This window comes from Lynx canadensis, chromosome X (genome assembly GCF_007474595.2).
Source record: "Lynx canadensis isolate LIC74 chromosome X, mLynCan4.pri.v2, whole genome shotgun sequence".
NCBI classification, from domain to species: Eukaryota; Metazoa; Chordata; class Mammalia; order Carnivora; family Felidae; genus Lynx; species Lynx canadensis.
The window spans coordinates 46,334,756-46,352,465 of record NC_044321.2 but is presented as its reverse complement, the minus strand read 5'-3'; the positions used below and the strand labels follow the sequence as shown (position 1 = coordinate 46,352,465).

At 38.0% G+C, this 17,710-nt stretch overlaps 1 protein-coding gene across 1 annotated transcript in view; it reads left to right on the top strand.

Moving 5' to 3' along the window:
* Positions 1-15,964, top strand: part of WNK3 (WNK lysine deficient protein kinase 3) — a 150,705-nt gene extending 134,741 nt beyond the window's left edge. The window contains exons 20-22 of the mRNA XM_032592193.1: positions 2,303-2,514; positions 11,269-11,471; positions 15,276-15,964. Of these exons, the coding sequence (XP_032448084.1) occupies positions 2,303-2,514; positions 11,269-11,471; positions 15,276-15,605 (745 nt within the window). The 3' untranslated portion in view covers positions 15,606-15,964. The remainder of the gene's footprint in view (positions 1-2,302; positions 2,515-11,268; positions 11,472-15,275) is intronic.
* The last annotated feature ends 1,746 nt before the right edge of the window (positions 15,965-17,710 follow it).

Below are 17,710 nucleotides of genomic sequence, written 5' to 3'. Positions count from 1 at the left end.
TTAGGGGCTTTTTAAAAGTAAGGTCATTAGGGGCGCCTGGGTGGCACAGTCGGTTAAGCGTCCGACTTCAGCCAGGTCACGATCTCGCGGTCCGTGAGTTCGAGCCCCGCGTCAGGCTCTGGGCTGATGGCTCAGAGCCTGGAGCCTGTTTCCGATTCTGTGTCTCCCTCTCTCTCTGCCCCTCCCCCGTTCATGCTCTGTCTCTCTCTGTCCCAAAAATAAATAAACGTTAAAAAAAAAAAATTTAAAAAAAAAAAAAAAAAAAAAAAAAGTAAGGTCATTAATATAAACTCAGGTGTGATTCCAAGGGGCTTGTGATAAATAGGATTCCTTTCACCTTTATCACTCTGGAGCTATTTTAGGAACTGGAGCTATTTGAGGAAAACAGACCAAATATTAAAACGAAAGATTCTCCCACTGCTCTTTGTAGCTTAGGAAATTACAAGAGTTTTCAGAAATAGGTGCCAGGAACAGGGATAAAGGTGTTAATATAAATCATAATATCACAACAGTAATAAAGCACACAAAACAGTCTCGTACTTCTCGTGCCCTGATCTCATTTCTCAGAGGCAACCACTGTGAACTGTTTGGTATGCCTGACCTGTAATTTTTCTATGCATTTACAAATACATACTTTTTTCTTTTTATAAAAGTGGGGTAATATATGTTATTCTAAATTTTTTTACTTAACATTGTTGTGCACGTGTGTGTGTGTGTGTTTGTATACACACGTTTGCACAAATAGTCTTTGTTCCATACATTAGAATAGCCAAAGTTTATTTAATCCCTCATTAATGGACATTTCAGTTTTATTCCATGTTTTTATTATGTAAACAATTTAAATAAAAACTTGAAATGTTAAAAAATGAAAAATAATGTTGAAGTACACAAAGTAAACATCCTTACATTTTTACATAATTATGTGAGTATTTTTTGTAGGATAGATACCCAAAAATAGAATTTCTGGGTTAAAAGGTATGTGCACATGAAATTGATAGATACTGCTAAAATTGTTGTCCAAGGTAGCTGTATCATTTTATACACCAAACAAAAATATATGAAAGTGGGGCACCTTGCTAGCTCAGTCATGATCATGAGTTCAAGCCCCAAGGTTGGGTGTAGAGATTACTTTAAAAAATATGTGAGAGCCTGTCTTCCCACTTCTTAACCAACTGAGCCACCCAAGTGCCCCATCTGTCTTCCCATTTCTTAGCAACATTGGACTGGATATTTTTTTGAATGTTTATTTATTTTTGAGAGAGAGACAGAGACAGATAGAGCATGAGTGCGGGAGAGGCAGAGAGAGAGGGAGACACAGAATCCAAAGCAGGCTCCATCCAGGCTCCGAGCTGTCAGCACAGAACCCAACACAGGGTTCAAACTCCTGAACTGTGAGATCATTACCTGAGCCAAAGTTGGACACTCAACCAACTGAGCCACCAAACTGAGCCAACCAACTGTGCCCCAACATTGGACTGGATATTATTGATCCTTTTTCTTTTATTCCAATCAGATGAATTTAAAAATTTTTCTTAAAAAATAATTTTATTCTCCTAGTTAAAAGTGAAGTTGTACATCATCTCATATTTATTGGCTACTTGTATTTCCTCTTCCTTGGAGTCACCTTCTCATATTCTTTCCCCTTTTTCCTATTACGTTTCTTTTTTTTTCTCTTATTGAGTTTTAGGAACTATTTGTGTATTCTATGAATCTTTTACTATATGTTGAAAATATTTTCTTGTTTATATTTGCAACATATAATAAAGAAAAGGTTAATATTACTAATACTGTGTGACTTTAAATTTTGTTTTATTGTCTTTCACTATATTGAAGTTTTAGAAATTTTTTCTTGTCAATTTGTTTACTTTTTTCATTTTATTAAAATCATTTCACAGATTTTTAAATTTATTTTAAGAGAGAGAGAGAGAGAGCACCCAAGAGAGTAGGGGAATGGCAGAGAGCGAGGGAGAGAGAGAATCCCAAGCAGTCCCTACCCCCATCAGCACAGAGCCAGAGACAGGGCTGGATCTCATGAACCATGAGATGACCTGAGCCAAAATCAAGAGTCAGACGCTTAACCAAGTGAGCCACGTAGGCACTCCAGTTTGTTTAATTTTTTCTTAATGTCTGATTAATGTTGTGCTTAGGAAAGCATATCCCATCCTAAAACTGTGAATATTCTTTATTTTTACATTCTTAATCTAAATTCCTTGTTAAACTTTACTTGTATTGCATAGAGTTTTTTGGCTTATCTGTATGGTGTCAGTGCTATTAAAATGCTTTCTGCATTATTTTCATTTAGACACATTCAGGAGGTGGTAAATCTTCAAACCCAGCAGAATAAGGAGCTGCAAGAGCTCTATGAACGCCTTCGGGCAATTAAAGATAGCAAAATCCAATCATCAGAGGCTCCTCTGCCACCATCATCACCACGTAGACCAAGATCTTTCAAAAGCAAACTTCGCAGCCGCCCCCAGTCCTGGACACATGTGGACAATGTCGCAGTTGCCACAGGTAAAGCAGTCCTGAAAGTGGTTTTAAAAAACTGGTGAAAGATCAGCAAAATTAGAAATATAATGATATAAAGTTTATTTCTTATTAAGCTAATATGCTCTAAAGAAGTGCACATTATCCTGAGATTCTTTTCTACCTTTTTGGTATTAAGTGTTCTTTTATGAAATAATGGTGAGGATAGATGATAGATTCTGGAGAGCATGTGAGTGTGTTTTATGTTTTTATTTGGGAAACAAACACCTGGAAGCCCAATTTCTTTTCTTTTTTTTTACATATGAAATTTATTGTCAAATTGGTTTCCATACAACACCCAGTGCTCATCCCAACAGGTGCCCTCTTCAGTACCCATCACCCACCCCCCCCTCCCTCCCACTCCCCATCAACCCTCAGTTTGTTCTCAGTTTTTAAGAGTCTCTTATGTTCTGGCTCCCTCCCTCTCTAACCTCTTTTTTTTTCTTCCCCTCCCCCATGTTCTTCTGTTAAGTTTCTCAGGATCCACATAAGAGTGAAAACATATGGTATCTGTCTTTCTCTGTATGACTTATTTCACTTAGCAGAACACTCTCCAGTTCCATCCATGTTGCTACAAAAGGACATATTTCATTCTTTCTCGTTGCCATGTAGTATTCCACTGTGTATATAAACCACAACTTTTGCCTGCTGCTCATTTTGTGTCCACCTCTTCATTCTTCGAAGAAGCAGGGAGACAACGAACTCCAGGTAGTGAGGTAAAAAAAATCCTGCAACAATAGTATTCCACAGGTGACTAAGGCTCTATTTATTTTATTTTACTCTTTTTTTCCTTCTTTTCTCAAGAGTGGATTTCTCCATTAATTGATCTTCTTGTTGGCTGATTCTTTATTTTGCCCTCCCATATCTGTTGTTGAGCCACTCTAGTGAATTTTTTATTTCACTTATTGTACTTTTAAACTCCAGAATTTGTTTTTTGAAATAATTTCTATCTCTATTGATATTCTCTATTTGATTTGAGACATTGTTATCATACTTTCCTTTAAATTTTTAGGCATAGTTTCCTTAAATTTGAATACAGGCTTTGTCTACTAAGACCAAAATCTAGGCCCCCTTCAGGATGTTTTTGTTGACTTTTTTTGTCTGTATATGTGGCATATGTTCCTATTTCTTTGCATGTCTCTTAATTTTGTGATAAAAACTGGACACTATAGGTAATATATTGTAACAGCTCTAGTATCAGATTCTTCCACCCTCTTCCCCACCAAGGTCTGTTGTATTTTGTTTATTATTGTTCTGGTATTTTCTTGGTATTGGTTATTTGTTTAGTGGTTTTCCAACACTACTCTATATTCCCTGCAGTGTAGGCCATTGAGTTCTTTGCAACTTAAAAAAAAAAATTTGTTTTGGGGGGCACCTGGGTGCCTCAGTCAGTTAAGCATCCAACTGAGGTCACGATCTCACATTTGCAAGTTTGAGCCCCACATCAGGCTCTGTGCTGACAGCTCAGAGCCTGGAGCCTCCTTCAGATTCTGTGTCTCCTTCTCTCTTTGCCCTTCCCCCGCTCACACTATGTCTCTCTCTCAGAAATAAATAAACATTAAAATTTTTTTTTTTAATTTTGTTTTGGGGTGCCTGGGTGGCTCAGTTGGTTAAGCATCTGACTCTTGATTTCGGTTTAGTTCATGATCTCAGGGTTTGTGAGGTTGAGCCCCACATCTGACTCTGCACTGATTGCTCAGAGCCTGCTTGGGATTTTCTACCTCCTTCTCTCTCTGCCCCTCCCCTGCTTGCGCGTGCTCTCTTCTCAGAATAAATAAGTAAACTTAAAAATAAATAAAAATGAATTTTAAAACTTTGTTTTTATTTTTAAGCCTGGCATGCTAAGGTTCATACCTGGGTCAGTACATTTAGTGGTGAGCCAATGATTGGCCAGAAGATTTCATTAAATGACTCATCTGGATATTTTTGCCAAGGGAATCTCTGTGGGAAGGCGCACTTTCTAGCTTTACTTTACAAGAAAACTTTTGAATTTCTTTCCTGCTTGTCCAGGAACTGAAGTGCAGCCAGAATTCAGTGATTGGTACTTTTTCCTTTCTTAGGTCTTTCCTGGCTTGCCAGACATTTATATTCCCAGGAATATGCCAGAGGTTTTAAAAGTTTCCTATGGTCATCTAATTGCCCTAGAATTCTTTTTTAATTCTAGGCCAGATTCTTGTTTGCCCCAACTGAATCACTGCATCTGAGTTGTTGCCAGTGCTTTCCTATTGTTTCAGTAATGCCCTGGAGGTAGCTCCTTACCCTCCCCACTCCCCAGACCCAGTCTGCCTGGGCTGACCTGAGCTCTAAGTGAAACCAAATATCTACCACACTCTAAGAATAGAGATTTTTCTGGGTTGTTGCAAGTTCAGATGACTGTGCTCTGGGGATGGTACTTTTAAGAGAACTCAAAAAGAGGTCTGATCTCTATTGTCTGCAATGCTGCTGGCCTTTAGCTATCCCAACACTGAGCTGGGAGGGAAGCCGGGAGGGGAATTACCACAAGTTAAAATGTCACAGATCTCATTAGTTTGTCTTGAATAAATGATTTTTATTTCATTCTGTGTCTCTGGATAATTGTCAGAGTTCTGAAATGGTTGGTTTGAGTTGTTTTGCCCATATTTTTATTGTTTTAAGAGCAAGTTCACCTAGGCCCTTATTCTGCATTTTTGAAGTCTTTCTCCTCCCTCTTTTTCTATTATCTGAAAGAACTTGTGTTAAATTAGTACTATTTCTTCTTTAACTGTCTGGAAGAATTTTTCAATGAAACCACTTGGGTTCAGAGATTTCTATTTTGGGAACTTTTTCACTATAAATTCAAATTGTTTAATAGTAGTTACAAGATTTATTCACGTTATACATTTCCTGTTGAGTAAGTTTTGGTAGTTTGTGGTTTTTGAGGCTTGGTCCATTTCATCTAAGTTGTTGAATCTTTGTGTTTATTGTTATGCCCAGAATTCGTGATCCCCAAAGACCACCAGGGAGCAGAGTCCAATGCAAACGCAAAAGAGCCTTTATTCGAGCTAGCTCGAGCTCAATCCCCTACCTGCACCGACACAGGGTGAGATACCGGGGAGAGAGAGCGAGTTTCAAAAGCACAAAGGTTTTATTGGGGTCTAGGGGCAGTTGGTGAGGTAATGGCTGTGGCCTCAGCTGATTGGCTGGGGAAGGGTCGTGGCCTCAGCCGATTGGCTGGGGAAGGGTCGAAGTCCTGTTACGCAGGTCGCAGGGCGTGTTTTGATCAGGAAGTTTGAATGGGTGAGCGGGAGGTTACTCAAGGGGAGGAGGCGTGTTCAAGGTGGAGGACACAGAGCAAGATGCAGTCGGCCAGCTGCATTGGGGTACAAGTGCCCCTATGCATCAGCACTCCTGTATCCCTTGGGTAAATTCCTAGCAGTGCTATTGCTGGGTCATAGGGTAGATCTATTTTTACTTCTTTGAGGAACTTCCACACTGTTTTCCAGAGCGGCTACACCAGTTTGCATTCCCACCAACAGTGCAGGAAGGTTCCCGTTTCTCCACATCCTCTCCAGCATCTATAGTCTCCTGATTCATTCATTTTAGCCACTCTGACTGGCGTGAGGTGATATCTGAGTGTGGTTTTGATTTATATTTCCCTGATGAGGAGCAACATTGAGCATCTTTTCATGTGCCTGTTGGCCATCTGCATGTCTTCTTTAGAGAAGTGTCTATTCATGTTTTCTGCCCATTTCTTCACTGGATTATTTGTTTTTCAGGTGTGGAGTTTGGTGAGCTCTTTATAGATTTTGGATACTAGCCCTTTGTCCGATATGTCATTAGCAAATATCTTTTCTCATTCCGTTGGTTGCCTTTTAGTTTTGTGGATTGTTTCCTTTGCTGTGCAGAAGCATTTTATCTTCAGGAGGTCCCAATAGTTCATTTTTGCTTTTAATTCCCTTGCCTTTGGGGATGTATCAAGTAAGAAATTGCTGTGGCTGAGGTCAGAGAGGTTTTTTTCCTACTTTCTCCTCTAGGGTTTTGATGGTTTCCTGTCTCACATTCAGGTCCTTTATACATTTTGAGTTTATTTTTGTGAATGGTGTAACAAAGTGGTCTAGTTTCATCCTTCTACATGTGGCTGTCCATTTCTCCCAGCACCATATGTTAAAGAGACTGTCTTTTTTCCATTGGATACTCTTTCCTGCTTTGTCAAACATTGGTTGGCCATACATTTGTGGGTCTAGTTCTGGGGTTTCTGTTCTGTTCCATTGGTCTATGTGTCTGCTTTTGTTGCAATACTATGCTGTCTTGATAATTACAGCTTTGTAGTAGAGGCTAAAGTCTGGGATTGTGATGCCTCCTGCTTTGGTCCTCTTCAAAATTACTTTGGCTATTCAGGGCCTTGTGTGGTTCCATACAAATTTTAGGATTGCTTGTTCTAGCTTTGAGAAGAATGCTGGTGCAATTTTGATTGGGATTGCATTGAATGTGTAGATAGCTTTGGGTAATATTGACATTTTAACAATATTTATTCTTCCAATCCATGAGCACAGAATGTTTTTCCATTTCTTTATATTTTCTTCAATTTCCTTCATAAGCTTTCTCTAGTTTTCAACATACAGATCTTTTGCATCTTTGGTTAGGTTTATTGCTAGGTATTTTGTGCTTCTTGGTGCAATTGTGAATGGGATCAGTTTCTTTATTTGTCTTCCTGTTGCTTCATTATTAGTGTATAAGAATGCAACTGATTTCTGTACATTGATTTTGTATCCTGCGACTTTGCTGAATTCATGGATCAGTTCTAGCAGACTTTTGGTGGAGTCTGTCGGATTTTCCATGTATAATATCATGTCATATGCAAAGAGTGAAAGCTTGATTTCTTCTTTGCCAATTTTGATGCCTTTGATTTCCTTTTGTTGTCTGACTGCTGATGCTAGCACTTCCAGCACTATGTGAAACAACAGTGGTGAGAGTGGACATCCCTTTCATGTTCCTGATCTCAGGGAGAAAGCTCTCATTTACCCCATTGAGGATGATATTAGCTGTGGGCTTTTCAAAAATGGCTTTTATGATGTTTAAGTATGTTCCTTCAATCCCAACTTTCTCAAGGGTTTTTATTCAGAAAGGATGCTGAATTTTGTCAAATGCTTTTTCTGCATCTATTGACAGGATCATATGGTTCTTTTCTTTTATTAATGTGATGTATCACGTTGATTGATTTGCAAATGTTGAATCAGCCCTGCATCCCAGGAATGAATCCCACTTGATCATGGTGAATAATTCTTTTTATAAGCTGTTGAATTTGATTTGCTAGTATCTTATAGAGAATTTTTGCATCCATATTCATCAGGGATATTGGCCTGTAGTTCTCTTTTTTTACTGGGTCTCTGTCTGGTTTAGGAATCAAAGTAATGCTGGCTTCATAGAATAAGTCTGGAAGTTTTCCTTCCCTTTCTATTTTTTGGAATAGCTTGAGAAGGATAGGTATTATCTCTGCTTTAAACGTCTGGTAGAATTCCCCTGGGAAGCCATCTGGTTCTGGACTCTTATTTGTTGGGAGATTTTTGATGACTGATTCAATTTCTTTGCTGGTTATGGGTCTGTTCAAGCTTTCTATTTCTTCCTGTTTGAGTTTTGGAAGTGTGTGGGTGTTTAGGAATTTGTCCATTTCTTCCAGGTTGTCCAGTTTGTTGGCATATAATTTTTCATAGTATTCCCTGATAATTGCTTGTATTTCTGTGGGGTTGGTTGTAATAATTCCATTTTCATTCATGATTTTATCTATTTGGGTCATCTCCCTTTTCTTTTTGTGAAGCCTGGCTAGCGGTTTATTAATTTTGTTTATTTTTTCAAAAAACCAACTTTTGGTTTCATTGATCTACTCTACAGTTGTTTTTTAGATTCTACATTGTTTATTTCTGCTCTGATCTTTATTATTTGTCTTCTTCTGCTGGGTTTGGGGTGTCTTTGCTGTTCTGCTTCTATTTCCTTTAGGTGTGCTGTTAGATTTTGTATTTGGGGTTTTTCTTGTTTCTTGAGATAGGCCTGCATTGCAATGTATTTTCCTCTCAGGACTGCTTTCGCTGCATCCCAAAACGTGTGGATTGTTGTATTTTCATTTTCATTTGTTTCCATAATTCTTTAATTTCTTCTCAAATTGCCTGGTTGATCCATTCATTCTTCAGTTAGGGTGTTCTTTAACCTCCATGCTTTTGGAGGTTTTCCAGACTTTTTCCTGTAGTTGATTTCAAGCTTCATAGCATTGTGGTCTGAACGTATGCATGGTATGATCTCAATTCTTGTATACTTATGAAGGGCTGGTTTGTGACCCAGTATGTGACCTATCTTGGAGAATGTTCCATGTGCACTTGAGATGAAAGTATATTCTGTTGCTTTGGGATGCAGAGTTCTAAATAGATCTGTCAAGTCCATCTGATCCAATGTATCATTCAGGGCCCTTTTTTTCTTTATTGATCCTGTGTCTAGATGATCCATCCATTGTTGTAAGTGGAGTATTAAAGTCCCCTGCAATTACTACGGTCTTATCAGTAAGGTTGCTTATGTTTGTGACTAATTGTTTTATATATTTGGGGGCTCCCATATTTGGCTCATAGACATTTATAATTGTTAGCTCTTCCTGATGCATAGACCCTGTAATTATGATATAATGCCCTTCTTCATCTCTTGTTACAGCCTTCAGTTTAAAGTCTAGTTTGTCTGATACAAGTATGGCTACTCCAGCTTTCTTTTGACTTCCAGTAGCATGATAGATAGTTCTCCATCCCCTCACTTTCAATCTGAAGGTGTCCTCAGGTCTAAAATGAGTCTCTTGTAGACAGAAAATAGATGGATCTTGTTTGTTTGTTTGTTTTTTATCAATTCTGATACCCTGTGTCTTTTGGTTGGAGCATTTTGTCCATTTACATTCAGTGTTATTATTGAAAGATACAGGTTTAGAGTCATTGTGATGTCTGTAGGTTTCATGCTTGTAGTGATGTCTCTGGTACTTTGTGGTACTTGCAACATTTCACGCACAGAATCCCCCTTAGGATCTCTTGTAGTGCTGGTTTAGTGGTGATGAATTCCTTCAGTTTTTGTTTGTTTGGGAAGACCTTTATCTCTCCTTCTATTCTAAATGACAGACATGCCGGGTAAAGGATTCTCGGCTGCATATTTTTTCTGTTCGTCACATTGAAGATTTCCTGCCATTCCTTTCTGGCCTTCAAAGTTTCAGTAGATAGATCCGTCACTAGTCTTATCGGTCTCCCTTTATATGTTAGAGCATGTTTATCCTTAGCTGCTTTCAGAATTCTCTCTTTATCCTTGTATTTTGCCAGTTTCACTATGATATGTCATGCAGAAGATCGATTCAAGTTTCGTCTGAAGGGAGTTCTCTGTGCCTATTGGATTTCAATGTCTTTTTCCTTCCCCAGTTCAGGGAAGTTCTTAGCTATGATTTGTTCAAGTACACCTTCAGCCCCTTTCTCTCTTCCTCCTCTGGAATCCCCATTATACGTATATTATTACATTTCATTGCATCATTTAATTCTCTAGTTCTCCCCTCATACTCCTGGATTTTTTTTATCTCTTTTTCTCAGCTTCCTCTTTTTCCATAATTTTATCTTCTAAATCACCTATTCTCTTCTCTGCCTCTTCAATCTGGGCTGTGTTCGCCTCCATTTTATTTTGCACCTCATTTATGGCATTTTTTAGCTTCTCATGAATGTTTCTTAGTCCCTTGATCTCTGTAGCAATAGATTCTCTGCTGTCCTCTATAGTTTTTTCAAGCCCAGCGATTAATTTTATGACTTATTTTAAATTCATGCTCTGTTATATTGCTTAAATTGTTTTTGATCAATTCATTAGCTTTTGCTACTTACTGGAGTTTCTTTTGAGGAGAAACTTTGTTTGGATAGTCCCTGGAGTGGCAGGGAACTGCAGGTCTCTTCCCTTGTGCTGTCTGAAGTAACTTGTGTTGGTGGGCAGGCCGCAGTCAGACCTGATGTCTGCCCCCAGCCCACCACTGGGGCCACAGTCAGACTGGTGTGTAGCTTATCTTCCCCTCTCCCAGGGGCAGGACTCCCTGTGGAGTGGTGTGGCCCCTGTCTGGGCTACTGGCACATTGCCAGGCTTGTGGTGCTGCTTTGATGGGATCTGGTGTAGTAGCCAGGGTGGATCCGCAAGGTGCACAGGGGCAGGAGCGGCAGGCTCAGCTCGCTTTGCCTTTGGTGGTCCGCTACGGCAGGGGCCCTGCAGCACCGGGAGGGAGGCAGACCCGTCCTCTTCCGTGGGCCTCTTGTCTACGGTTGCCTCTGGAGAGTCCATTCTGCTAGTCTTCTGGTGGTTTTCTGGGTTATTTAGGCAGATGTGGGTGGAATCTAAGTGATCAGTAGGACACAGTGAGCCCAGCGTCCTCCTACACCGCCATCTTCAAGCCTCTCTCCTCCATGTTTATTTTTTATCTCTTTTAAGTATCTATCTGAGGAAAACTGATGTAAAGATTATAATTGATACTAATGTTTTTATATTTGACTTATAACTTGTAGCTTATTTGACTTTATACCAAGGTGACCATATAATTTCCCATCCAACAAGAGGAAACTTTCGAGAGTGAAAGGCATACATACTGTTAATAATTACTCCAGGACTGTCCCAGATAAACTTGAATGTCTGGTTACCTTATCTGTAGCCCATATGTGAGGTTCTACCAACTGCATTATTACTCAAAGAAAAGTATTTATCAGTTTTAATTATTTTTTATGGTTTTCCTGTTATTTCTTCTAGATCCGCTCTGTGTGGAGAGTAATGTAGCATCATGCCAGCAATCTCCAGCTAGTAAAAAAGGCATGTTCACAGATGACTTACATAAACTGGTGGATGACTGGACAAAGGAAACAGTTGGAAATTCTCTTATTAAGCCAAGTTTAAACCAACTCAAACAGAGTCAACACAAACTAGAGACAGAAAACTGGAACAAAGTATATGAAGTAAGTGGTTTTTGCACGTTCCTCTTTATTTCTAAGAACTAAAATCATAAAAATTGATTTCCTTAGGTCTATTTTTAAAGTCACTATTAGAAAATGGTGTGACTTGACAACATAGCGACTTTTATCCTTGTCTAGATTCATTTTGTCTTTGAGAAAATTATCTTTTAGACCAGGGGTCGGCACATTTTTTTCTGGGAAGGAGCCAGTTAGTAAGTACTTTCAAGCCATGTGGTTGCAACTAGTCAACTCTGTCATCAGGCAAAAGCAACCATAGATAAAATATAAATGAATGCACAGGGCTTTGTTCCAATAAAACTTGACTTACAAAAAGAAGTGGTAGGCTGTAGCTTGCTGACCCATGCTTCAGACTCTTATACCTAAAAATATAACCATCAAGTATCAAAAAAGAAAGCATCTGGAATGAGGGTGAATTCAGTCCTGTGGTACAAGAAGAGTTTGAGTTTTGAGGGAAAGCTATCATATGTTGTATATCAATATTCTCAGAACTATTAAGTGATCTTATTTGTTCGGTTTGAGAAAATAATTTTAAAGCTCTTTAAGCTAGAATATTATAAAAGGCATCTTAAGTTTATGGATGAGATTCCTAGTTAATTGCATATGGCCTTAGTCAGATGTACATGCAGTTGAGATATAGAAGGATGTCCACAATGCATTCTGGAGTGGGAAGAAGGCAGGCTTATAGAACAGTATATACAGTATTTGTTTAAAATTATGTGCATTAGATATTTATATATATACACAGAACTAGGAGAAGCCATTAACAATATACTGGATGGTGGAATTTGAGCCTCATTTTACATTTTACTTCTCTGTTTGAACTTTTAAAGTATCACTTTTTCAAAATGAGTAAATCTATCAAAATGTGAATCAAGGCTTAGAATCTGAACCCTCATAATTGCAAGATGTATATTTGTGTATATGTGTGTGTGTGTGTTGTGTTTGTGTACATGTATGTGTGTGTATGTAGTCATTGCATATAATTTGGTAAAGAAAGTCTGAAAATACATTTAGTGTTAATGTTGAATAAAAATTTCAAAAGCCTAGATTTCCCAAACTAATAAGCAGTATTTCTGCATGGGGACTCTGTGTACTTATCTTACTCCTGGCACCGATTTATATATAGATAGTATCACCATTGTAAAAATTGGAAGCCTTTAGAGGCAAACTTCAAGGCATAAATGCATTTGTGCTGCCAGTGAGAGAGCCTCTGAGTACTGTGTGAATGGAGGCTTTTGTTGACTAGTAGGAGGGTGGTTTATTGCAGTATAATGGAGGATTTTTGGAGGGAGAGTGAGTAGAAAATGGCAGTATGAACAAAAGTGGTAGAGGTCTCTAAGCAGACAGAATTGGGTTCCAGTGTCAGCTCAGTCACTTACTAGTTATATGACTATAGGCAAGTCATCTGTGCCTCAGTTTTCATGTCTTCAAAACAGAGATAATACCTGCCTGCCTTACAACATCACTGTGAGAATTAAATGAGGTAACACCTCTAAGATGCCTAGATAACTATTTTTGTATTTTAAGTTCAGTTGATTACATGTTTGTGTGGAAAGCACATCTCATTTTCTAATGTTCTTGCTTGTTATTGGTCTGTGGCCTTATTAGAAAATTTTGTCACAATTATGTCAGGCCCTTTACTTTGTGCCAAGCCCTCTACTAGGCACTGGGTTTGATGAGCAAAAACAAGTATGTGCCCTATCTCATGGAACTTACACTCTAGTGGGACAGTTAGACATGAACAGACTTATATAATATAGGATATCATATAATAAGAGAGTTGGTCTAGTAAAGGGAAGTCAAGGAAAGCTTCCCTGAGAAGGTGATGATTGAACAGAGATCTGAAGGATGAGTAGGTGTTAACTAGGTGAAAAAAGGGAGGTAATCTGATTCCAAGTGGAAAGAACAGCATATGCAAAAGCCCTGTATTGGTAAAGGGATCATGAGGCCACTGAAAGTAGGCCAATTTTGCTGAAGTGAAGAGAGCAGACAGGAATTGGTGCACAGTGAATCTAAGGAGGTTGGGAGGGTCTTAAAAGTGGTGATGATAAAGACCTTTGTCTTTATTTTAAGAAAGATGGATAGCCATTGAAGCCCTAGGGTTCACATCAGATTTGCTTTTTGAAAAGATCACTCTGACTTGAAGCAAGAAGAAAGGATTATTGGAGGTAAGGGTAGAAATTGATAGACCAATTAAGAGTTAGTCACAGTAGTACAGTTAAAGAGAAATTGAGATGAAGAAAAATGAACAGATTCCAAGAAATGTTTAAGAGATAAAATGGATAAGATTTAGTGATGGAATGGATGTATGGCAGAGGGAAGGTATCAAGACTAGGGTTTCTGGCTGGCATTACTGTCTATCATTCCAGGCTACCAATCACCAAGATGCAGAACATGAGTAGGCAGTGTGTTTTGGTAGAGGAAAGACCATAGGTCATTTGAATCTCAGATGCCTTTGAAATATGCAAGAGAAGGTTAGGTCCTCTCCACTGGTCTTTTTTAAAATAAAAATGACACTACTGTTTGTAAAATAATGTTCATTATAGAATTTAATCAATGCAGAAAAGTATGAATTCTAAAATACCACCTTCAAATCCCAATACCTAGAAATAATTGTCACTAACTTTAGATAAACACCATTTCAGATTTCTTTCTATGTCTGTATATGGATACATGGAAATGACTTTATAAAAATGAAGTCATACTATATATGCTCTTTTGTGTTTTAAATATTTATATATTTATATAATTTATATATATTTATATATACTTATATAGTTTAAATCCAAGTTAACATATATTATAATAATGATATCAGGAGTAGAATTTATGTGCTCTTTTGACTCAGAAGTATTACATTTAATTTTACTTTAACAGGACAAAAACACTGATATGAAGAAGGGATTACTGAACTTTAAATAAATGTATTTTTACCTCAGGAGATACGGTCATTCATTCTTGAGTCAGGCAAAGCCTTTATTCCAACTTTAGTTTGAAAGTTTATTTAAAAGGGTTTAGGCTTGACTTTTCGATTTAGAGGAACTTAGCATTAGCGACTGATACCAAACTCTCCTTTAAGTGAGAATTATTTACTTCCATTAGACTTATTATTACCATGTGTATAAGATTTCAGTAATCTCTATACACATGCATAATCGTAGTAGGACATGATAAGGGCAGGCAGGAATATATTTTCAGAATACTGCCAAAAACTTCCCAAAATGCAACAGAAATGTTAGACTTTAACGCAATGAGTAGGAGTGGGTAGGGAGGTGACATTTATTGAGCATATACTCTGTGTGCCAGGTTCTTTCTCCTGGGCCACACATAATCATGCTCCTCTGTCTCCAAAGAATTCTGTAGTAAGTTGGGCTATGGTCTGTGGTTCTGCATGAGAGAATTCATGGGGCTGGCAGAAATAAGTAAAATTATAAAGAGTAGTGCTAGCATAAAGAAAGGAGACGACACTAAATAGTGAACAGAGTGCTAACTCTATTCACTGGAGTTAATCCTCACCTCAGTATTAAGTTACTTAGTGATATTTGGTGTTACCAATTTTTAGCTTCGGTTTCCATATCTGAAAATGCCTACCTTGTAGGTCAGTAATGAAGAGGAAATGAAATAAGGTATGCAACTATGCTTGGCACACAGAAAGGTGCTCCAAAAATGGTAGCCGCTCATAGTAATAATGGGAGTAGTAAGCCAAAAAGAATAGGAAAGAATATAGATGGGTAAAAGCATCTACCAAATAAACTGATCTTTTGTTTTTATTTTTGTTTTCGTTAGAATACTCCATCTACTATGGGCTACACATCAACATGGATTTCTTCTCTGTCCCAAATCCGTGGAGCTGTCCCAACCTCCTTGCCACAAGGACTCTCACTCCCTTCATTTCCTGGGACATTATCATCATATGGAATGCCCCATGTCTGTCAGTATAATGCTGTGGGGGGGCCAGGATACCCAGTACAATGGGTAGGAATTTCAGGAACACCACAACAGTCTGTAGTAATTCCGACTCAATCTGGGGGACCATTCCAGCCGGGAATGAATTTACAGGCATTTCCAGCTTCATCAGTGCAGAATCCATCTGCCATCCCGCCTGGTCCCAAATGAATCAGAGTAGATGATGAAGAAAAGGGAGAATTTTTTCAGAATTATTTTCATGATACCTAAGATACTAAACATTCTTCTTCTTGGGTTCTGCCATATTTTCCCTCGTTTGAGTTTACCTTCCACTGTATTTTTTTGTTTCTTTCATTGTGGTATTTTATATAGCTCATCATTCTATAGAACTGTGCAGTTTGTACATAGAGCACTGCACACAGAAATGTTTTTTCACTTCAAATCCTATCCTCTTTGATACTTGATTTTTTAAAAATACCGTTCAGAATGCTTTAATAAGCTCAGCTTGAGCATTAACATTTCCAGGACACTTTCCATGAATTGCTGAGAAGCCCCCATTTTTTACTGCTGCTATCTGCAGCTGGATGATACTTTAAAATGTATAAAAACTATTTAAATTGAAACTCCCCAAACGTGGACGAAGTGAGACCCTCCAACAGCCGGAGTCTTATGGGATTCTTCACATGTTTATCTTAGGTTTACCTTTCACAGAAGGCAGGGTAACTTGCTGCAGGAAATGTTTTGGTATATAAAATTAGAATAACTTTGTCAACCAGTATAGACCATGAGCCCTTTTTAATGTGATTTTCTTCCCGTCGTCACAGCAGTAGGAGTAAAGCCTTGTTTTAAGTGAGGCGGAGAGAAAGGAAAAAACAGAACTGTAACAGTTCCTTGATTCTGCAGATACTGTAGCTACTTTAGGATTTCAATAGTAATTCAAAGTAGCTATCTCCTTGTTTCTCATGTGCACACTACATTGTTTTTGAGCATCTGAGAGGCATTGATTTGGCTTGCATTCTTTTGCAAGGGATATATTGCAGCTGATACGAATCTCATTTGGGGGGAATCTTTGTATTCCTAACAAAGAGAATTCAAGTTACACCTCTATTGATCCATTCTTCTGAAGTAAAATGTACTTGACACAGCAGGTTGTACGTTTTGAGACTTACACATGAAACACTGGCTTTACAGGGTTCTAAGATGTGGGGTATACACTCTCCTGCAGTGAGATAGTAGACCCTCAAAGGACACTATTTAAGTTGCCCTTAGCTTTTTTTTTTTTTTTTGATTACCATTTTTTTTAGTTGCTATAATTTCTTATTAGTATATATAGCATCCTAAATGATTTTAGATCTTAGATGATTTGGCAGCCTCTTTAGAATCTGAGAGAGATCACTGTCAAGTTGCACTTTACTGGGTTTTATCCAGTTTTAGGAGGAGGTGAGGCAATGTCAAAATAGACACTTTTGGATTTCAGGAAGGTTAACTATAATAATCTTAAAAGGCTGGTCACAGAGTTACCTAATGCTCAGTCTGTGAAACCCAAACAGAATTCTTAAATGGTATTTATCAACTACTACATATACACATTTAAAATACTTACTTTCCACTCTGAAAATTTCAAGGTCATTTCTAGTACACATTTACCTGATAATGAGTTCTGTCTACTGGTAAACATTCCAAATTATCACCCAACATTTCTGTTAAAAGATTTTCCTCCAAGTTCCTCTAAAATTTTTACCCCATGAGCTTGGCAGGTAAGGAAAACTTAATAGGTGTAGTTTCTTGTTTTGTTTGCTTGTTTGTTTGTTTTTTGCATAGTCTACTTTGTGACATTCAGTACCCTTTTCAAAAAATGTGTCTGATATTGCTTACCTGAGGATCACACTAACCATCATGAAGGTTCTGTCACTATCATTTGGGGTGTCTAAAGCAGCATTTTCAGAATTGCTGTTGATAAGAGCCACAGTTCTTTTCATAAATGAAAACATACTCTGGTTTGGGTGAGTCTTTCTAAATCTTATGTACAGATTCTTCAAATTTCTTCTACAGTATTGGTTTGCAAGTTGCAGTGATTTTAGGACATTAGTGTAATGCAAATGCTTGCATTGCAGTGTTTTCCATGTGTACAAAAACAATGCACCTAAAATCCATAATTCTTTAAAACTGCTCGTGTTTCATTATAAGAGTTGGCTTGTGTAATCACATTGAGACTTACAACCTATAAAGTGAAAATCCTGCAGGTTTTAAGATCCCTTCTTCTCCAGTTGTAATTCTTTTAAACAGTGTACCCCAGGATGAAAAAACCTCCATGG